A 24,283-nucleotide genomic window follows, 5' to 3' on the forward strand; every position below is an offset into this window, starting at 1 on the left:
AACAAGGTGTGCAATAGCGCCAATGAACAGAGCTTGCGCTGAAAGGTTATTCAAATATTTATTACAATTGACGTACGATTACCGAAATATCAGCATGTCTAAACGTAACGCGTGTCGTTTGAGTTAAGTTCTGAAGCACGTGAGTTTGTTTAGGTGCAGTGCTGTAATAAAAGTTCAACATGAAGAAATTATCTGACGATCGAATTAAATTGGTTTTCGAAAAAGTAACAAAATAGTAAGTACGCCCAGATGATTTTTCCGTAGTGTCGGCTAAGTCTGGCTATGAAATAGTTTTTTATATTGTTATTATTTTGAAAATTATTAGGAATGAACTTTCGAGTCGACCAGAATGTCTTTCAAAAATTTGAAGTTTCCATCAGAGGTAGATTAGGGGTGTGCTCATAATTGTATGGTACCTTTAAAAGGCTGCTGGCAGAAAAATACATGATAACTGGTCGCCTCGTGAGTTTTACCACTATTTTTTTAATTGTAACTCTTATTCACCATATAATAAATATATTTCGTTATAAACCAAAACCCTCGTAATTTTAATTTTGTATTTATCCATTTTTTACACAGCATTGGGGCGAATGTGAAACTTTTAATAGATAGGCCGGACGGTACGTATTGCTTCAGGGAACAAAAAGATCGAGTTTACTACATGTCAGAAAAGGTTCTTAAAATAGCGGAGAATGTTGGAAAAGATAGGCTAGTTAGTATGGGAACTTGCTTCGGCAAATTTACTAAAACTGGAAAGTTTCGTTTACATGTAACGGCTCTAAATTATATAGCTCCGTATGCACAGGTGAGTTTACATCTTCTTGATTGCACGAACTAAGCCGAAACCGATTTTAGAGTTGATAGTCGGACTGGTGTGCATTATTTTTCAGTATAAAGTTTGGTTGAAGTCCTCAGCTGAACAGCAGTTTTTATATGGACACAATGTGCTGAAATCTGGCTTGGGCAGAATAACAGAAGGCACCGAGCGCTATCAAGGAGTAGTTGTATATTCTATGAGCGATATACCTCTGGTAAGTTAAATCAGTAAAATGAAAATGTGCAATGACTTGATGGAAAAGATACCTGTTGAAGGGGTCATGTGTATGAATGGTAGACCCTACTCCAGTTATTCTTATTCATATTTCCGTACGTAGTGTTTACAATTATAATGTTTAAATTTCTTGTGTAAAATTTCTATCATTTGCATATTTAGACTTTTAAGTTATTTAATAGTAATGAATTATGCCAAACATTTTTTAAGGGTTTTGGTGTGGCAGCTAAATCTACTGCAGAATGCAAACATACAGATCCATTGACGGTAGTATGTTTCCATCAGGCCGACATCGGAGAGTTTATTAGATCGGAGCATGAACTTACTTGACTTTCCTGTAAATATTTGTTGATGACCGCAATTGTAAACTAATAAAATTTTATATCAAAAGTACGTAAGGGAAATTTAGTATCCATATTAACGATTTTACCTCATGAGGGTTGAAAACTCGAGATTTCTTAGCAGCTCGAGTAGAAAGCTGATCATCTGATGATCGAAATAATAATTTTTCCACCATTTTACTGCTGTATACATACATACTCCAAGTAGGAAAATCCAATGTGTATTGTATGAGCCTTATCATAAAGAGTATATCTGCTATAGGTTTTGAATGTCACCATTTATCCTAGATGATGTCTTTCTCTCTGTCCAACTTAATTACCCTATTTCATTATCATCTCTGAAAGCCTTCACAACTCCCAATCTTGGCTCAACAGCCAAATTGCTCAACAATGCAGTAACACTTATTTAAATCTGTATTTACTTTTAATAACTCGGGAGGGTACTCCTTATAAATTCTCATCTTTAAAATGCACTTATATAATACCAAATATTTTTCCTAATGAAATTAAAAATGAAATATTGCTTCATATTAGGCTCATTCCACTTGATCAGTGTTATAATCGAGCTTCCTCATTCCATTAACGTAAGTATGATAGATTCATATCATTGAATTTGTTAACTTGTTCAAGTTTCTTTCCCCTAGTTAGATCTCAGTTGACCACCCCTACAGTGACTGACACTGCGAACATCTTCCAGCTCCATAAAACTTCAATCATATTTGATTTTTATATATAATAATTGCTGAGACGTTTTCCAACTTGATGAAGATGAAAGAGAGGAATGGATTATTCTCCCCATCATTCATTGATTACCAATTGAAATAGACTCAGCTACCTTTGGCCTGATTGATGCCAAACATTTTTATTCCTATGATAAGCAGAAGTCGTAGATGTTACAAAAGTTATCAAATTATTTGTAGTATATGTGCAATACCATTGGAAACCAAGAAAGGAGGGAGTTAAAATTCAACCGTTGCAAAATGCACATAGGAGTTAGTCTTTTGTGGAATGAAACCTGAGATAATTACGTACAACTTTAGTGCTTCTTCAGCCCTCATTTAGCTAGCACTTAGAGAACAACTTACAAATACAATAATTGTTTTGTACTATATGATGGATTATCAAAAATTTTATTTATAACTGACCAAATACAAAATTAATCCCTTGATTACACAGAGTCATCTTTTTGTCTGTTATCAAAAGAGAAAAGATTTTAAAAATGGTTTCTGATGTAGAGGATGTGTACTCATCATTTGAATAAATTTTGTATGTATTGCTGTATTTGAAACTCATTTCACTCAAAACAATCTTATGGAAAACAGACAGGTACAAATGATTAGCACAAGTTCCAATTTTTGTGTGCTTTTATATAAGGGAAAACCCAACTGGGTCCAACAGCAGCCCCGTAAAATGATAAAACCTCTTATTTCAACCAGCAGGGTATGCAGACACTTCCGCATTTACCCTTTGAATCCAAATGCTCATATCTCTCTGGTGTTAAATTTATCATTGAGTGACACTTGACAGGTAAATGTCATAAAAGTTACCATATTCAACAAATCATCCTGATTCTGTCAGGAATTAAGATAGGGATTGGAAAATGTAATTAACCTCATAAACAGGAATGATTGAAAAGATTTTGGCTAGATGATGGGATGTTCAGGCATGAAGTAAACTTTATTGAAGGCAGAATAATTTCACAACAAAAAATTTTCATCACTCATCATATGGCTTTAAGTAAAACAAAGGATTCCCGAAATTTTTTGATTGTATAGTCCTTACAGCCCATCAGCGCATATGAATAATTTAACACTAGACCGTAGCAGTAATGCATCTGAACAGAAAAAAAGCATTAAATTCATCAGTTTTTGAAGTCATGCCTCAAAATTTTTATTCTAATTTAAAACAGAGAATTGAAAATTAACATAGTTGAAGGTTTTAAACTTGCTTTTCTTTATCAATTAAAAATGTAATGATGTTGGAAGGAAATCTTTTTTAACCTCTTAATACTTTTTAAAAACAGCTAAGTAAAAGTTTACTATACCATGAATGAACTATCCTATTAAGCCAAAATCTTACATTGTTTCTATTTCAATGCATCACAATGACCATTCTCTTGCACTAATAATCACTCTTAATTACTATACAAATGTATGTTTTACAGAGTGGCTCCATTAAATGTTCAGAATTACGGAGGCATTACAACATTTCATTTATTAAAAAAATGTAAACCTAATAAAAACTATACGCAATCCTGTTCAACAGAAATTAGCATTTGACACACATCTAAAGAAAAGGGCAATGATAAAAGCAATAAGGTTGCAAGGTGATGCTAAGTTTAATGTTACATAAAAGGTTTTACATAAACTTAGGAACTCTACATGTAACTAAATTGAAGAAAAAGTGTACAGGAAATTCAAGCCTTTTTTAACGTTTTCTGCTGCTATTTGAATCGTCAAGTCTCCTTCTTTTGAGCACAAACACAAAAAAACTTGACTTTATATGGTTGAAAGCATAAAAATTGTACTTGGCAGTATACAGCAGTACTGGAAATCCTTAATACAATGTGAAATGGATGAGATAATTCCTCATGCAAACATAGTAATCAACCTAGGTTGCTTTTGATAGACAAAGATATTTGCTTTAAGTTAAGCCCCGGAGCATGTAAAATTCACACACTCAGTAAGCAAATTTTCTTTCCCAGGGCCACCTGTGGTTTCTATAAAGTTTTGGTATCCAGAGAATCCAAATAATTTTAGATAGCGATTACTGGAAGCATCATGTGAATTTAAACCTGGTACTTAGGTTCAATGCCTAAATGCACTATCCGCTGGACTACTATGTAGTCACTTTCGAACAAAATATTTTTTCATGTAACCTCCACTAGCAAATTGAAAAAATTTAGAGTATAATGTGGCTAGCATCTTGTGGAAGCTGTTTCTGAATAATACATTTGCCAAATTAAACTTAGTTGATGGCCAATTAAGGGACAACTCATTAGCAGCGAAATCTAAAGCAGAGAATCGACTGAAAACTTTAACTAAGCAGGGACAAAGAGAAATTCTTGACTCCTTAAAGATACTTGGATGAAGCAATGGAAGTACAAAAGCACATCTCGCATCACTTTTGTTTAGGGGAACACTATGACCATGCTTAAAATTGGAATTGAAACTCTCAGGATAAGTATGTGGCTGCACTTAAACTTTTTATACATAATTACTAATGTAATGCAAATACAAAAGTTTAAGACTTGATCTATTTCAAGTTTTGAATGTTTCCTATTTTAAATTCCCATAAGATTTCTCAATTTTAATCAAATTACTTTAAAGTATAAAAGCCTGGCGCATTATTTAATGAGCAATCACAACAAATTAATTCATTCTTTTTCATCCTTATTGGTAAACTGCCAGTATTCAAATAGAACCATTGTTGGTGAATTTGGCGTTAACCAAGAAAGGAAAGGGCAAACATTTTTCTACCAAGGGTGGCAAAAATTTCTACCGAGTGGATTATAAGGTTATTTCCTGATATTTGTAAAAAAAAAGGCACAGAAATTCAGGGAAAATCTAAACAGCATAACCTCTTTCAAGGCCAATGAAATAAGATGATTTTTAAGTGTTGGAGAAGAGACATTAATGCTTGTTTTCATCATAAAGGCATTCTATAATCACATAAAGAATTGCATTTGAATTCAAGATCCATTAATGTTATTCAAGATGAATTGCTACCACTTTATTAATATAATTTAAATGAGTTTCCCTTATGTTAACACAAAAATATCACCACACATGCCAACAGGAAATATGAATGAAGTAATTTCACTCTTTTCATTACATAAAACACAGTAAAGGAAGGACATGCCATGCAATGGGCCTCAAATTAAGGATTTTCGGTAAGAACTATGCATTTTGAGCTAGACCTAAATTAAGCACACTTGCTTTTGGTTTAATTTCATTGTACAACCTTCCTTAGCCCTCTTCTATACACAGATGGTTTCTTGTGCATACTTAGTGAAAATAACTAACTTCACTGGCATTTATGCAATGGGAAGGAGCTATCTTCATCCCTTACATTGAAGGTACACGATGAAAAGCTGAAGTAATATTTTTTTTATACTAGATTTCACAAAATATGTATTTTTGTATCCAAAGATTTCTCCTTAGGTTCATTGACTGTCTATACTAATTACCTTGACGGAAGGTTTAATCCTGCAGTGGGCTGATTTAAATCAATGGTTAAAGGAGATACAAAATTACTGCAGCCAGAACTAATTCTTGTACTTCATGAACCAAGACTATTTTATTCAAGTAGCTGCACCACTGAAAATAGTTTTTGACACATGAAGTACCATTCTCTATACAAATAAATGGATGAATACATATTCGATATTTTCAGGCATAACTTTGCGGAAATCCATTATCAATGGAGTAAAAAAATAATGTATCTTTCCACCAAATTTTCATTTGGTATGACTAGTTCCAATGCATCAGCGTCATCCTCAGGTACAAAGTTACTCTTAACTACTCGGTAACTTTGAATCTAAGGATGAAGCAAATGCATTGAAACTAGTTATACCTAATATAAAATTTGGTAGAAAGATATATCGTTTATTTTACTTCAGTGGATCAGATTAAGAGGTTTGAAATATATTAGTATCATATCTCGTAATTCCCCCACTAAATTTTAGAATCAGAGTAGGCTGTGGAGAAAGCAAAAAGATTCCAACTAAACTCCATGATCCTGACTTTAAATTAGGCTTGCACAATTGCATAGAATTCAAGTTTCTGGAACATCATCAGCAGAAGTGATCGAGTGAAAAGAGGTTCATCACAACTTCATCCTTCTTACATGGCAAAAGCTCCCTTGGCAAAGAAAGACAAAAACTAACTAGATTATTTTAAAAGAACAAATGTGGGGTATAGAACATTGATTTACAGATGGAGAGGGATAATTTGTGCTGGTAGTGCAAGAAAAAAGTGTGCATGCCAAATCCCAATTGGCTCGGCCGCGTCAAGGGACCTACTAAGTACCCTGACCCCAAATCTTAAACAAACACTGAGGAGACGTAAAGGCAAGCACATCTACTTCAGGTAGAATAGGAAAATCTTAACAACTCTCTTAGATGTGTAATATAAATGGTGAGAAACAGCAGGGAGACCATAGCACTGAATTTAAGTCCAGACGAAGAGGTTGAGGAAAAAATAGCCTCAACCTTTAAGGTAAGAGAATTCACATTTTACCTGAGAGATGTAAAAATTGTACGTTACAAATGATTATGATACTCAAGTGTAAATGATTTTATTTGATAAAGTACAAACATTTCCATTTTAAAAATGTGTATGTTGTGTGGTGGTTGTAAATATGTAAGAGAAACAGAAGTACTTCTACTGTTTTATTATACACAATGGATTCTCTAAGCAAAAAGAATATTAGTATCACAATACATCAGCCTTAACTTGAAACTCAAGATGGATTAGACTGACATGAAGATCAAACACAACTCTTAATTCAACGACGACTAACCCAGAGGAAGACAGCTGTTAAATATTTGATGGTTCCAGGCTCAACTATATGGAACTTTATCTTCATGAAATGATACTACTATGTATACTTCCACCACATTTTATTATTGGTACAATCAGCTTCGAAACTTTGACATCATCATCCTCAGATATGATACGTTGAAACTAGCTGTGCCAAAAGTAATAAAATGTGGCAGAAGTATGCACAGTTATCTCATTTCATGCAGCCAGCTGTGTCAATATTTGGGCAGCATGAGTTAATGCTCTGAAACCATTTGCTTGAATGAGCTTTATAATTTTCCACAATATACTTAATAAAATATGAAAAATGAATATTGTGGAGCATTTACCTTACTTTTATAATTATGTACAACTTGATTTGTTTATTGAAATTTGATCATGCCTTCTCAATTACATAGAACCAACGATAAAGTTGTAGCAGTCTTGTAATGCAGTATTAAATTACTATTATTGAGAACCATTGAGGGGGCGAGCTAACCATTGGTGGGGAGCGAAGAAATTGCTTACCCAAATTAATTGGCAATAATAATTTCTGATACTGACTAATTTGCTCGGACTGAAGGGATAAAGATAGCTGCATAAAAAAGTTTCCACAATTTTGAGCAGGTTAACTCTAACTGAAAAATATTTTCCGTGAAGAAAATTTCGGCAGATAAAAAATACTAAGAAAGCTCGTCATCCAGGCTGATTTCTCTCATGCACCATCAACACTTTCCAAGAACAATCATACTACAAATATTCAAGGATTGCCAGTCAGCAGGAAACCTACAGGTGCTCCAGCAAGCAATAAAAACATTCAATAGTAGATGAAAAAAATGCCCTACAAGGCAAACTAAACTAAGATATTAAAAAATATGAATGATATTTTCACATAAGTTTCTGGGCTAACAAAGGAACAAAAAGTCATTCACAACATGATAATGACACAATTACCCCTGTTCATTTTAAATAGATATATACAGGCTCTCTAACATGATTATTCTCAGCATATATTTTGTGTATACTCAAAATTAAATTCAACTATCTGTATGAGAACATGATTTATAATTAACTGAACTGTTAAATATAAGCAAATCTTGTTCTTCCACAGTCCATTGTGTAAGCACAGGTTGATGTCATGAAAATTACAATACATATCTGTTTAACATAGCATACCCTTTACCCCATATTTTATAACTCTTTAAATAGGAAGAAAATATTCAGTTAAAAAAACAAGGAACACTTTTCTCATTTAACAGACCATAAATTAGTGGTGGGCTTCATGCTACAATAATTGCATGAAGCCAATGATCCAAATATTCATGATTTTAGAACTAGATAAATCCTAAATTCAATGTAATAGCTCTGTGATATTTCAATAGTGGGCTCCAGAGAAAGCACATATTCCAAGTTAAAATAAAAATATTGGCACATCATAATGTCCCAGTGCCCAATATCAAATGCTAAGTAATGCAAGGAAATGTTAAATAATTTTAATAGCATGTTTCTAGACTCAATAAAAATAACCCATTAGTCTCTTTTTGCAATCTCAGGGCATGCATGAAATAAATACAAAACAATTTAAATGTGATAGAAATGCCATTTTCGTGTAGTTTGCCGTAAGATAACCACAAGCTTGTTACAGTGCTGAAAAGAGTCAACCGATTACAATAAATAGGATCAGCATTCAGAATTCAGGCATGCACTCAAGAAGAGCTAATTTTTAAACAAGAGAAAAATTGAAGCTGCCTGCAATGAAAATTTTTGTGAGCTCAACGTGGGATTTGTAACAAATGGCTTTCTGAATATCTCAATGGGAAAGATATTAATTTCATCTATCATAATCTTCAAACCAGATACGATAAAAATTTTCAGGAAATGTAGCCCTTTGACAAATTTTAAGCAACCTTACATGCCACTAAAGACAAACATTTCTCAAGCACATTTTATAAGTCACATAATATTAGACAAAGAACTCTTCAATATATCAATATCAATTAGACTCTAGGAGACATTTTAAAGATTCCCCTTAAGTAGCCATACATCTTTCATAGTATGACCAAAGAAATTGTTAACACTAAGAAATTTACTACATGTTCAATAAACCAACCTATTATGAATAAAATAAAATATTGCTTCTGTCTCAAAATGAGCTCACATCGAGTGCAGTGGCCGATTCAAGGAGGGGCTGAAAATTCATTTAATTTCACAAGGCATCATAGAATAAAAAACATTCCAATGTCCAGGCCTTTCATTTAGCCACCTCCTCCTCTAATCTGCCACTAGTTGAATGAGTGCATAATTTCTTGTGACATATAGTATAACTATATATTTATCAATCATACACCGCGAGGTGAACCAGAAATTAAAATAAAAAACAATTTTGAATATCTACACAATAATCATTGGTGTGGAATAGTTTATTCACCTCACAGTTTTCTCATCTTGCTCTTGCAATGCATTAAAAACCAATTGGTGAAATGGTTTTGTATTATTTTATGCATGCACATACCTTTAACTATAGAATGTATATCATGTACAAAAAATAAAACGATCCACTACTACCATCTGGTTTTTTTTCCAATTTGAAAGTGCTGTAAGAATATCAACAGGTAAGTTGAACATCTTTATAAAAACTGATTCCAATACTTTTCGATAATAATGAATATAGCAAACAGTATTCAACAACACCATTAGAAATCAAAACAAGATAGTGAATTCAAGGCTTCTATGCAGCTCTGGTGATAGCATCCATCATTATGAAAACATCAATATAATTGCCAATCCAGTTAGAGTGAAATAATATGTTGGGTGCCATCACTGTGTTTAATCTTCCATAAAAGCCTTGACTTTAATACCTTGCAAAATTGGCACACTGAACATGGGAGTGCGTCTGATTTATATGTTTACTTGAAGCATATCAAGTACTTCCAAACAAACAAAATCACACTGCTATGATTGAGCAAAATGGGAAAATTATATTTGTGAGCATATATATGCACTGCCTTTGACAAAACTTTGATTTTTTTTCCATTTCTCCCAACTCCCACACCTCTTGCTATTCTAATTATTAACTCAGCGGAATCTCCTCCTACATGGCAACTGAAAATGCATTACAATAACTGATGCATCTTTTCAAACCACAGGACGCCTTAGTTTTCCTTCAACTGCTTTCCTAATGCAAAATAATAGGCCAAGTTTCATCAACTTATATAGACATGGCTCATTAGTAAATTTAACAAATACTACATCATGAAAACTATTCACTACTTTAGCCAACCCTCCCATCCTTATTTAGTGATAGAATTTGTTAACAAATAGCTTGAAAACAAGGAATAAATATGATTTATATCCCCTAAGATTGGTTCATTAAAAATATTTTTGAACACCAGGGTATTTTTAATCCTGTATTTGTCAACATGTATTAACAAAAGCCTGCACTCCATCCAATGAGTTGTTGTGAATGCAGGCATTAAAAATGAATAGATATTTTTCCATCCCTCCATTATGGTTATGTATAAACTCAATCCCTGAAATGTTCGTGAATTTTTATTTCTTTAGGGGGAATTTTTCTTCTCATAACTCTTCAAACTGAAATCAGTGAAGTGGATTTTAATGCATTAATTTTTAGTAAAATTTTTACTTATGCAAAAGTCCTCACCAGTTTGGAGTCCAAATTGCCAATCGATACATTATCTTGAAATAATGTTTTTTTCAAGTGGCCGTACACTTACTTTGGATTAAACATTTCAGCCAATGAGACAACATCAAATGAAACTTTTAACTTTTAGATTCAAAATTTAAATTTCAATATTCGTGACACAGGACAAATTTTTGTTCCAAAAAAGAAATCAAAATATGTTTAACCAATCCCTATACAGTAAACCAAGCCCTAGCACGGCTAGTTTTAACAGACCACTTCAAATTTGATGCTTTCACTCTATTCTGACTAGTAATTCAACTAGGAGCTATCAACAACAACTCACAGAAGACAAATCAATTGGGCTTCTGGATTCATTCAAAGATGGGAAGGGTTTCATCACCCTTATTTATTCCACATCTTGCGTAGTTCAGTAATCATATATAATTTAATGGCTAGCCACATAATTTAAATACCACCCAACACCGACCGTGACTTTCAAATCAGGCATTATATTCCCCATGAAGGCACATTCTATTTAGTCACATCACCAACAAAAAGGATGTCTGCACCAAGCATTAGGCAAACAATAAATGCTAACTCTAAAAACTTTAATACGCCTGGGTCAGCACATACTGCCATCATTTTGAGCATTAGGATAATCTAAAGATTCTGCAAGAATACAGAAAAAAGCTTAACTTGCAACTGAATTCATTTGTTAAGCAGTCTAGAAATTTGATTCAATTTCATTAGATCACGTATGTGTGGGATGCAATAGCACCTCCGTTAACCCAAACATATCTTTTCCCTGAAAATGTACCAAGTGTAAGAACACTTCATAATTCAAGAGGGGGGCTGATTAATTCTTGATCCTGCTTGAGAGGGTGAACTCCAACAATATAGAAACATGTTACTATGATGGCAGTCCAACATATATATACATATATATTTATTAATATTTGTGTCCCCTTATTGGCAGTGTAAATAATTAATTAATGCAGAATTTTCCATTCAATTTATTAAAAAAATCCCATATATTTATGCGTAAGGAAATTTGTCTCAATGAATGGACTAGAGGGGTAAATTTAATAAGAAGCTAATATAGAAAGTTCAAAAGCCTTACTAAACAGCTAAAGTTGTGCATTTAAAAAAATATATATGCGAGTATAAAGATTCACCAATGAAAGGGTCCTGTAAAGAAACAAATCATATCGCAAATCTGCTAAAAAAATGTCCCTCTACCTCCATATTGTCCCTCGGCTGTTTCATTTTTATCTGAGAGCCAATGGGGATTTCAATATGAGACTAAAAGGCAAAAATGCATATATGTCGCCTTTCACAAATTCGTCTCCCCATAATGCCCATAAAAATTGTTATAAAACATTTAAGAAAGGACAACAAGCTTATAGGTGACAGAACTGTTATCAATCATCACAAACTTTCTACCTAAATGGCAAATGCCTTTTCTTTTTACTGTTTCTGACATTATTCACTATTCCAATTGGGCAGTGGAGACTTAAAATGAGTAGTCTCTTCTCATTTCTCCACTTTAAAGAAAAGCCCTTGTCTGGAGACAAGTTCACACACTATGTGCTCAGTCACTGGTGCCGCCAATCTTGAACCCGAAAGATTTTATTAGAGACTAAATTATTGCATAACAAAATGATACTAAATGTTACATTACTCTATACCAAACTCCTTGTTCAATTTCGCTAGGTCCCTGAAAGTAAACGAGAGAGCATTAAAAAACTCAAGTATTTTCAAACAATGCATCACTGTAAAAAAAGTGGAATTACAAGTTTTATAGAAAAAGGGCTTTAAAAACTTTTGGTTTACATGCATTTAACATATGCCATTACTTAAATATGTGCTACCCAGTCCTGAGTAAGAATAAATGGCCTGTAATTACAAGTTTCTTTAATGATTCTAAGATTTTTCTATGATTATAAAAACAATCAATAATTTTCCAAGAACTACATAGTCCTTTTTCACCATTTTTTAAATTATAATACAATATTTCCTGGTTCCCTTTTTTTCCTCACTAAAATGTTAACTATAAACACAAATAAAGTACGTAATCAAAAAATATGGAAAGAATAATTTGAGCATTTTCTTACATGAAAGGATTTAAGAGATGAAAAAACTTACTGATAATTTTTCCAGAAAAAAATCATATAATTCTCCAACACAATACCACAGTTTTCAAACAAGTCTTATATTTTTCACATTAAAAAAAAATATTTTCACAATTCCCTTTCATTGACCACATCATAATTTGAATTCATAGCAATATGAACCAATTTAAGTAATTACCTAGTGTATTGATTAGGTAAAATGGTTGGGAAACAACCACGAAATTCCCATAAGTATACATTTAAATACAAGAGGGAATTCAATCAAAGCTAGATGTTTCTTATCCTACCTTTATTGGTAAGCAAATGTAAATTCCCCCAACAACTGGGTCAGTCACATTATAGAAAAATAATCCAGTCCAGCTTTGGGATCATCCAAAAAAGAAATGCGGTTTTTTAGAATCATTACATTGTTCCTTCTCGGCCATTTCCCTTATTAGCTGTCAAACCTCTTCCTGCTTGACCGCATGGGACTGCCACTTAATGACTGTGGTGCTACCTTCCATCCATCCCTATTCTCTCTCTTTGGGGAGGAGGGATTCTTCACCCCATCCACTGCCTACAGCGGTGTGTCACATTCCCTACCTGTGGCTTTAGGGGTGGAGACTATGAGTTGCATGTCCATGTGATAGTATTATTTCCCCCTCTTACTTTTCCATTGTGCATGACCTGTCTTGTTATGGTGGAGGCCTATCATATAAATGGTTGTGGTTCTTTTTTATTCCTCTTTTCACATAACAAATACCTAATTTAACAGGCGGGTTAACCCATGTTTTGAATAGTCTTCCTTCACCACGCATAGAAATTTGCACTTTATTTCATTGATTTTTACTAAATATTTTTCCCTTTCCACTCCAATATCCTCCTTTATCACCTACCCTTCCAACCTGCTGTTTGCAACCCCTGCCAAAAACCTTTTTGGTGGGTCATGGGGTATTTAGGTCAATCAGTACGTTCCAAATGTTTATCAATATTTAGTCATGAATAATTTCATCATACAATCATCAAAATTATGCCTACTAATGGCATGATATAAAAAATGTAGGAGCAACTTCTTTTGGAAACAGTGATTTGTTGCTGAGGATTGTAACAACTCTGACCAAGCTAGACTTCATTTGAATTTTGATGATTGACTAATATATCTTAATGGTACTTACTACCTATTGTCTATTCTATAGCTATATCTTAATGGTACTTACTTACCTATTGTCAACAGCAGAATATAGGTCAGATCGATGGTTTAGTGACACAACTAGCCTAAGTGAGGACCAAATTCCATCAGACATAGATGACCATGACTTACTACCACCAAGACCTCTCCCAGCTGCTTGCATATTCAGAGCCATCAGAAAATGTTCGGCTGCTTCCCTGTGAATGATGCAAGTAATTTGAATGTACAGATATGATGAAAGAACAATGTACAGTAGAGTATATATGATGACTGCTAACACATTTTGAAATTTTCAGCTTTACAAGTTATTATAAGTATTTTTCCCAAGTGCCTCACCTTTCATTTCTTCCCTTATCTCGAACGGACCAACTTCCAAAGCCCAATAACATAAACATATACCAGGTTCCTTCAGAAAATGCAGCCTTAGAATAAACAACCATGTAACATAATCCTACACTAATTTTCTAGATTCACAAGTTCGCAGAATGTTTCTTTCATATTCAAAGTTAAAGATATCCCACCAAGTTCAAGGACAGTTTTATTTGTGCATAAGTTCAACATTAAAAATTGTGCATCAATTAAGGTGAGCTAGTGTGATATTTATTTCAAAGTCCTAAGTGGGTCCCAAGAAAAATGATGCTGAAAGGGTTACTCATGACATAATGACAGAAATTTTAATTGTTGGAAATTAGTTTCTCTAATAAAAATAATGCTGAGAATTTTCCATATCTAATTTTTATTTCTATTCTAAACCCATATTATGCCAAACAGCTCAAAACAAAGCTTAATAACATTAACTTCAGCATCCGAGTGCAATTTATTCACAGAACAACTAATACAAACTAGTTTTTAAAATTCCAGTTTTAAAAGAAATATTTTCTACCACTACGATTTGATGTATAATTGATGATTTCCGGCAAACTTTATGGAATCAATTCATAATGGAAATGAAAAATATTAACTTTGCGAATCCACTGAAAATATTTTTCAGTGGAATCACAAAATTACTATTTTTCATTTCCAATTTGATGTAAATTTCACATATAGATTGAGAGCATTAATAATACACGTTTTCTAATAAGATTTTAAAGCATCATTTAACACAAGTATTGCTATTGCCATTCCTCTAATGGAAGCAAAGATGCTTGCATTAGTTACTCCAGCATCATATCAACATTGTGATTAATATCTTCTAATACCATAGCAGAATGTCTAGATTGCATGTGTGATGAAACCAGTGATATCAGTGCAGGGTGCCCAACCAATAGTGGCTTCTGATTCCCATTTTTTCCACCATTCAAGGATCTCCTGATACCACTTTTATTACCTCATATTCCCAATGAAGTCATGTAGACACAGTTGAATTTACTTGTGCAACTATTTCAGCATTTTAACCACATGAATTATAATTCCATGAAGAACTGTATTGATTCAATAATAGGGGAACCTAATAATACAAGCCTAATTCATTCTGCAATCTTTCTAAGAAAGCAAAACACTTGTCTAGTAAAACAACTTTTCTTAAATAAATTAATGTAAAATATGATAATACGTTCTACTCCAAAAAGTAGTGTCAGAGTGCAATTGCTTTTCCTTTATCAATATGGGAAGTAACCTTTCAACGTCGTTGATAATAAATGCCCATTGCATAGATAATCTTATTACTCTCTATGAAGTACCTCTTTCCTTAATTTTGTGCTTTTACTTAAAGAAAATGCAAATTATTGATGTCAACCCATTGTTGAACTGGGTCAGCCACATTCATACCTTGTTTTCAAGGACTCAACTTTTCATTTCTACTGTTTATTTACTATTTTACGGCTTTCCTCTGATGGATTTTTCTTCCACGTGATTTTTAAAAATTTGAACAATATATTTTTAAACTTTTCACCAAAGAATCACTAATAATAATTCTGAACACAAGTTTGAGAATAAGCGTGATCACTAGCGTCACTTATGTGTACAATAATTATACTGTTTATAAAAATCTTATCTTACGCATTAAGTAAATGTACATTTGAATATACATTAAAGTTTATAAACAACTAGAACCTCTTTATGGCAAATGAGAAAAAAAAGTGAAATTATTCTGATTGGATATTATTCATGAAATTTTTATTATTTCATAAAATAATAGGAAACTTAAAAAAATGTATATATTAGCAGTCTAAGATTTGTGCCCAACTTATATCAATGATAAAAAATTGCATATTTTTTACCAAATTATCGAAAAAAATACCCAACTGGAGGGTTAAGCAAGCTTCCACTGTATATACTTCGGAACAAAACAACTATAGGTAGCTTTTAAATATACATGTATCCACATCCAGATAATTGTGAGTAGGTTTCAAGATGAGAATTTGCAGTAAATACCGAGTTAAAATGTACCATAATCCAATTGGACAAATATATTCGCAAATTACTCCACAAACACAGTCATTACACATAAAAATGATCAAAAAACCAGTTGAAGCTATTGTTCTTTCCCTGTAATCTTTTACAAGTGACATAGTTCAACAGAAACAATCTAGAAAATCAAATATAGTACTAGCATAAAGTAGCTACATATATCTTTGGGTCTTATTTAGCAATGGACCAAATGATTTTCTTTGCTGAGGAGATAATGGTAAAGATCAGTATTATGCAACTACGAAAAACAGGATATTGGTAATTTTACTTACTGGAACGCATGTAGATGAATGCAAGTGATCCCAAGGTTGTAGCGTGCTCGAATGAAACCAGGTGAGAGTTGCAATGCATTGTGATAAGCGTCAACAGCTTCCTCTGACCTATTTCCATTGGCAAGAGTGGCTCCCAAACGATTCCATAACCTAAAATCCTGAACAATCCAAAATTATTTGATTGAGTTTTCATATTTTTCACTTTCAACTAATTTTTAAAAATATTTCCAATGGTTTGTGCATTGATACTAATGCTAATATAACTCACAAATTAGATGTATCCCCAGAAAGACTTCATTCAACAAATATAATATTTAAAATAGTAGACAGACAACCAGAATGTGATCCGCTTGAAGTTAGAATGCATTCAAGACACTGAAAACATATTAGTAACAAAAGTAGGCATGTATGTTTAGTAAAACTTGGCTAAAACAGCCGACAGCCAAGATATTTTATTTGTGAACCATTGATTGAGTGCTTCCATCCTTGTTCCTTTCATTTAGATTATGGTCCTTCTTAGTATCAAATTATTAACCAAAATTCAGTTCAAGTGACCTTGGCACAAGAAACTTGTGAGATGTAACTGGCATAATTATCGTAACCTAGCTTGAATAACTGGTTTTGTTGAATAAGTCAATTCACATTTCAATTCTTAAGCAGAACTATGGTAGAAACTTGCATGAATAACACAATGAAATGGAATTAAATAATTAAATTCATCTTCATGCATTTAACACAACCAGCAAAGCACAACAGCTGATCAGAAGTATATGCGAACTTACTGTGACAATTGTAATATATTCTGAGTTTTGTTGAATATTCATAATTATTAATGTGAATCATATTTGGTCAACAAAAAACAATTGGTTTTCAGTTATCACTTGTCAGGCTCTAATGACCAAAGTGGTAATTATTCCTGTTAAAAACTCTTGGAACAAATAAAAGGCCTCTCGAATTCTTGAATTAATTCATGAGCAATAGATCACTTGAAACATGCTGTCATCCAAGATTTCTTGTACAGTTTTTCTTGTAAAACTTCCATTTTACCATGCAAAAGGAACTTAATGGGAACAATGAACTAAAACTGCTGTTTATTCCCAAACTACTCTTTATACTGTAACAACAAAGAATACCCTTAATTAACAAATGGAAAACAGAGGTGCAATAGAATACTTACATCCTCCCTAACTTGGAGGGCTGCCTTGAAACAATCCACAGCTTTGTCATATTCATTAGATAAATTAAACAATACCCCCAATCCACATTGGACATCTGGGTCTATGGTGTCCATTGGGTTCCTACGAGCTGCTTCAATGTATAAATCTTGAACTTCTTTATGAATCCCTCTGAAAAAAACATTACATTTATTAAATATTTAATCACAAAAGAGACGGCTGTGGAATTATAAAAAGTCATTCATTTTTACTGCTTACTTCGTCAAGAGTGATGTAATGTTGCCTAACTTTGGAGCTGTAGACTGATCTTCAGCAGAAGTAAGATCTGAATACTTGGGATTATTCTTGATCCATTCCTAGGGGACAATGGAAAAAATGCAACACAAAATTAAAATCAGTCCGATTTCATGCCTCTTAAATCAAGGTCACCATGGCCAGTATGTATCCCATCTTTTGTTTGCACTCTTCCTATCCCATTACCCCTCCTGCCACTGGCTTTTTTTCCGAACTAAAAAGTGTGGATTTTCCAAGCTGGTATTCCACAACCCTAACCCTCCACCCTATTCCACCTGTCCCCTCCCCATAAAACTTTATGATTGGATCCTTAATTTCACCCTTTCACTTCCACTATCTTAATACACAGACTAAATATTTTTGTCAAACTGAGCATCCAGTAAAACCATTGCATGCTTTCAGTACCATTAAGGGTAACTAGTCAGAATAAAATATTATTAGTGAAAATATTTTAAATGTTTTAACTACAATGAAAAAAACCTTTATAAAGAGTGGATATAAGTAGAAATACTCCCTTTTAACCCAGAAGCATAATCCATTGAACAAAATGTATTTATTCACCCTAAGAACAACACAGACATGTGCAGTTTTAGGCATATCTCAGTATTAAGAAATTAAAAATAAGTTATAAACATAATCTGTCTACAAGTATTTAGTTCAATTCTTCAAATTATTCGATCAATTCATAGACAGAACAGAATGAGTAATCATATATTAATCTTTCAAGACTTAATGAAAACGGTATTAATAAAACAAATATCTTTTCTTATTTTAAGTTAACTAAAAAAATAAAAATCAATCAAGTCATATGCAATAAGAAAAATAAAACATTCATCCCTTCAGCACCACCCACAATTCCTTTCTTACCTTGAGTGCATGACATGCTTGATTCTGGTAACTTTCATTGGTATAGCTCACTGCAAGGGCCATGAGACCAGTCAAATTTCCTGGTTCCAATTGAAGGCACTTTTTTAAAGCTGCAATTGCGAGGGGATCCTACAAATAAAGACAGACACAATCTGAATTAATTTATAAGTTTATTTATTTCAACATTAAACGAATCGATAAAAATGAAGATTTGCATTTAGAAACTCTAAATTTATAGAACATTTGGAGACACTTTGAATGTTCGTTTAGTTTTTGAATTTCAACACACTATTCTGAATATTCAACCAATTAGTCTCAGTTTGCAGGTAGAAGTAAAAAGAAGATAAATCTGGTACAAATTTGGGGAACTTTCATATTCAGAAAGGTGTAATTCTAAAACCACATGCTTTCTCATTGGTGGCAGCTAGCGTACCATCAATTATGAATGGATATAAATTAATATGGAAATAAAATTAATACTTGAAGTTTCTGAAAAATAATGAAAACTTGATGAAATTGGCCTTAACAGCTATTGCCTAGCAATTAGCACAATTCTACTCCATGAATTAAGTCTCCACTCAGCTCAATAACTTGACAGACCATTAAATGTTTCCTTACAGGAAAAAATATCATAAGAAAAGGACTCAACATCCTATATGCACTTGCAATGCAGTCCATCTTACATGTAACTTATAATTTAAGACATTTTTCACTTCATTGTAGCATCAATTACATTTACAACAGAAATGTGTTTGGAATTACAACAATCTCTTTTAGGTAAGAGAGGGGTTATGTGGAATATCAGGAATGGTTCACCAGTTTGGTATGTTAGAACTGCTCTCAAATATACCACACAGTCCTTCTGATTGATCTTCTAGAGTTATCACACACCTTGTTTTATCCATCCACATACATATCTCCATGGCAAGAAATAATTAAAATACGTGACCGTACACTCAGAGGTATAGCTATCTGGAAATTTATGTTCAATATCTATTACCCATTTGCTGTAAGTGATTTACTAGTAAACTTGAAGACCACTTGAATCATAATTTCAAATTTACATTTCAAAATGACACTCTCAAAAGATTGAAAATTACACATTTCATTGACTTTCACAGTTATCTGTACAATTTTTTGTTACAATTTCTTTTATATGACTTCAAGATTCATAATTTAATGGAAAAAGCAAAAGTGTGGCTCATTAAGTCACCACAGTGACATATTGATCATATTTATTATAATATATGTATATTTATGTATATAACTGTAAGATATTGAATGTAAACAATCCATTTTCCACATAACTCAATATTCTCTTTGTCTCTGAGACACCATTCAAAACTGTTGCACTATACAGGGTCCGTACAATAAGTTTTGGGACTGGTTCCAAATATCAAAATTTATTACAGCTATCATTACCATTACTTAATAATCTTCAAAACACATTCCTCCTGCATCGATGCACTTAGTTCGGCACGTCTACCACTCGTCAAAAGCACGGTGGAAGTCTGTTTCCGGAATACTGTTAAGAGCCTTTGTCATCGCCGCTTGAACCACCTCAATGGAGTCAAACCGATATCCTTTGAGCTCCTTTTTATTTGTGAAAACAAGAAAAAGTCAGGTGGAGCCAGGTCGGGGCTGTAGGGGGGGGGGGGGGTGAGGCAACTTTGCCACGCCAATATTTGTCAGCCACTGCCGCGCAACAATCACACCATGGCACGGCGCATTATGAAATTTTGCAGGTGTGTCAATACTTGCACGTAAAATGCAGCATTTATGGTCGTGCCAGTAGGCACAAACTCCTTGTGAACAATGCCTTGTGGGTCGAAAAAAACAATCAGCATGGTTTTGATTTTGGATTTCATCATCCAAACTTTTTTCAGGTGTGGGGACCCCTGCATGTGCCATTCTGAACTTTGACGTTTTGTTTCCGGGTCGAACCCTTGAACACCCACGTTTCATCGCTGGTAATAACGTTGTCGAGAAAATCTTCATCTTCCTGGATGCAGTCCAAATTTTCTTGTGAAATTTCCCCCTGTGACAGTTTTTGTTCCTTGCTCAAGACTTTCGGCCCCAGCTTCATGCACACTTTCCTCATCGCAAGATCCTCTGTTACAATAGTGTGGATGGTTCCAACTTAATGGCCGGTCTCCTCACAGATAAGGCCAATGGTTAAATACATGTCACAGCCCAAAACTTTTTTCAATTTGGCCACCTGAGTATCGGTTCGACCGGTCGTCAGGCATCCGGTGCGGTGCTCTCTAGGACGAGCTCCTGGCCTTCCTTAATCATTTTGTGCTACTCAAAAACTCTTGTGCAGCTTAAGGCATCATCCACATCAGCCTGTTTAATGAGCTCAAAGGTCTCTGATGTAGATTTCCTGAGTTTAATGCAAAACTTCACAGCATAGCATTGCTCGACGGTGTGCTCCATGCTGGCGCGATGACACCACAAACAATCACATGTCACAAAAATTCACCTCCTATCTCATCGCATGCCCGTAGGCGACTGAACTAAAGTGCACCTGGTGGTGGGCGACCCCTCTACCGAGCCGAGCAGTCGGACCCCCATCCACCGTTGAGGCTACAGCAAACCAGTCACTATACTTATTGTATGGACCCTGTACACTAATATAGCGTTATATAGACATAAATGTCATGCAATTGGAGAGGTAATCGCCACTGGGAAAACAACAAAATCCATACATTTGCATACATAACATATTAGCAATTAGAAATGGCTCATTTTGTAGCCTTAGGTACCTCACTCAACAGTGAGCTTGCAGGAAAAAATGTATTAATTTTCATTTCCACCTCAAAACTGAATCAGTGACTCAGGAGGCAAATGTTCTCATACTACAGAATCTATAATGGAATACATATTTCCAGGATCCTCCAAACTAGGGGCTAACTGATATTTTCATAGATTAAAATCAAAATATTCATCAGATAAATAACTGGAATGACTATGTTTAAAAAAGGACTTTTATGGCAACAGAGGAATTCAAAAGTGTACCTGTTCATTTTCAGCTTGCGTAGTTCCCAATAGTTGCCAGGCCAGGGGGTTCTCTGGCTGTTTCTGGCATGCAGCTTCAAACAGAAGCACAGCACTTGGTAGATCTCCTTGAAGTAACTTTTTCTTCCCTTCTTCTAAAGGATCATCTACGGTGCTGAGTGGGTTATCCGACTCAAAGGTATAATCCTAAATAAAAAATTGTTCCATGAGGAGCCAGTAAAGAAATAAATAATGCCCAGGTAAATTTAAAATTTGAAAAACATTCAAAGATTAAAACATTTTTATAAACTGAATTTCTTTCTCCATGCCTCCCTATCTGCCACCAGGCACTAACATGTTGGCAAGAATACATGGAGTTTTTCTGATAATTTTATGTCTCTTTCCAAAATCAACAATTCTGCGAGGAGAGGAATCAAATGATTGAGAAAAAATGACAGTCCCAGTTATATTCTCTGAGGAAACGGAGAGATATGCATCAATCAAACAATTCCACTGCTAACGTCCTCATCATTTCATGGGCCAAATACTCTCCCTCCCTGTTCTTAATTATGTCCACAATGGTTAATTTGAAATAAATTTGCATCAAATTCCCTCATAGCCAGTATGTGATTTCTTATCAATAACAGTATTACTGATGCATCACATTTAGACTTCTCTCAAAACTACAAAAAATATTTTGAAATACAACATTGACTACTGTGCTTAGTGTTTGTGAATAAATACTGTGGCATCGTCATATGAAGATCCTGACAAAATAATGCTAAGGACTGAACAGGTAATTGGATTAACTGTAGAATTACTTCAGGGATCAACTAACAGATACTGATTGGCCCAACAACACCAACAGACTGGCCTGAATTATCAAATGTTTTTGGTTGCAATTCATTTTCCAATGTTCCTGGTCTAGAATACCATTTTACGAAGTTGAAAATATACTTATCACGGATATCATATACCTATCAAAAGGGAATAGTTTGAAACATGAAATACACTTAATACTTGTAGGTGAATGGCCAACACACCCACTTGGCTACTGAGATATCCAGATGTGAATCTGCCAAAAAACTTTTTTTGTGAAATTTCAAACTTACATAAGTGTATCACTATGATTACAATATACATGACATGTTCTACCAATCAGGGGATAACAAGTAAACACATTAAACAGAAATGTGTTGTAGGGTATATAGGTAAAACCAGAAGATCCTTCAAAACCAAGATGTATTAACACAATACATGTTTTAGGTCCTTTGCAAGCATGTGTTCCAGAAAATGCCTGCAGCAGCAATTTTATGTTGGAGATCTTACCCAAAGTGAAATAAGTTGGAAAAATATTACAGATGTAAATTGCCATCCATAAAAGATACAAATATAATCACCTACGTCTTTGAAAAACTTTCACCACTATCGTACCCAAGCATCCTCCAGACGAAAATCCTGGTCCCTTCCACCCCCCGACTTATTCTTTACTTCCTCATTAAACCATGGCTAGAAATGCTCCTCCCTCCTCCTCCCTCACCTGCTCCATGCTCCCCTGATTTCCCATCTCCATACAGTACATTGGGATCACTGAATTTAACTCACCCCATCACCCATCATCATTCATCCCCCTCTTCTTCTCCTCATCTTTTTCTTCCCCCCTCTCCCTCCCAATGGCAACACCGTCACATGAAGGGCACATGATTGTTCTACAATGTAGGGATAAACATTAACACAAGCTACATGAGAGTTAGTTTGGATTCAGGCAGACAGGAACAACTACTGATGCCATTGCAAAATTCAGGGTGCTACTAGAGAGGATATAGATCATTGGAGATATATTTGTAGAGAGGATGGACAAAGATAATGATAATATTGCAGAACACAGGAGTAAACTAGGAAGATGGTGACATAGTTAGAAGCCCTCTATAGCAATCAAACCATGAAAAAAAGGCATGAAATGTACATTAGGATTAGTATTATTAGGGAGAACAGTGAGACAGGGTTGTCCATTATCTTCATATGTTATTATGGACTGAAAAAATGTGAAGAGAGACATGGAAAGATTCAGATGTTTGGATGCAAATAGGTATGGAACTGATTAAATCAGTTGAATCAATTTATCATAATGTTGCAGTTGCTCAATTAGCAAAGAGATGACATTCATTTTCGAGTGCATTATAGGATGACTTAATAAAGTCAGGTGTTATGATGAACCATGGGGAAACTGAAGTAACGAAATTATGAAGAAGAGGGAAGGTTAAATTAGAATGAAAAGCAGAAAGGAGCAAGTTGGAGCTCGTGGTACTGCTCACATATTTTAGGGAATAATTTATTGCAAGAAGCATAGAAGTAACGGGAATAATTTCATTAGAAAACTTGAGGGGAGGGAGGACTTGAACTCAAATCAGC

At 34.1% G+C, this 24,283-nt stretch overlaps 2 protein-coding genes across 3 annotated transcripts in view; one reads left to right on the top strand and one right to left on the bottom strand.

Moving 5' to 3' along the window:
* The first annotated feature begins 87 nt into the window (after positions 1–87).
* LOC139686341 (60S ribosome subunit biogenesis protein NIP7 homolog) lies at positions 88–2,526 on the top strand. The gene is made up of 4 exons (XM_071583516.1): positions 88–235; positions 580–805; positions 891–1,031; positions 1,262–2,526. The coding sequence occupies exons 1-4, from the start codon at positions 180–182 to the stop codon at positions 1,379–1,381; spliced, it is 543 nt and encodes a 180-aa protein (XP_071439617.1). The 5' UTR covers positions 88–179; the 3' UTR covers positions 1,382–2,526.
* LOC139686340 (peroxisomal targeting signal 1 receptor-like) overlaps positions 2,506–24,283 on the bottom strand; it is a 36,772-nt gene continuing 14,994 nt past the window's right edge. For both annotated transcript variants that reach the window (XM_071583514.1, XM_071583515.1), the window contains 7 exons: positions 21,893–22,078; positions 18,875–19,003; positions 17,972–18,069; positions 17,716–17,884; positions 16,539–16,696; positions 13,890–14,054; positions 2,506–12,274 (listed from right to left, as the gene is read on the bottom strand). In XM_071583514.1, the coding sequence (XP_071439615.1) occupies positions 12,235–12,274; positions 13,890–14,054; positions 16,539–16,696; positions 17,716–17,884; positions 17,972–18,069; positions 18,875–19,003; positions 21,893–22,078 (945 nt within the window). In that variant the 3' untranslated portion in view covers positions 2,506–12,234. The remainder of the gene's footprint in view (positions 12,275–13,889; positions 14,055–16,538; positions 16,697–17,715; positions 17,885–17,971; positions 18,070–18,874; positions 19,004–21,892; positions 22,079–24,283) is intronic.

This window comes from Hetaerina americana, unplaced genomic scaffold (assembly GCF_022747635.1).
Source record: "Hetaerina americana unplaced genomic scaffold, ioHetAmer1.1.p SCAF_14, whole genome shotgun sequence".
Classification (NCBI taxonomy): Eukaryota; Metazoa; Arthropoda; class Insecta; order Odonata; family Calopterygidae; genus Hetaerina; species Hetaerina americana.

Bases quoted from the DNA above. Each gene is read 5' to 3' on its own strand.
- LOC139686341 (XM_071583516.1), top strand. From the start codon at position 180: ATGAAGAAATTATCTGACGATCGAATTAAATTGGTTTTCGAAAAAGTA. The intron at 236-579 runs GTAAGTACGCCC...TTTTTTACACAG, and splicing joins TTCGAAAAAGTAACAAAATA to CATTGGGGCGAATGTGAAAC. The intron at 806-890 runs GTGAGTTTACAT...ATTATTTTTCAG, and splicing joins ATATAGCTCCGTATGCACAG to TATAAAGTTTGGTTGAAGTC.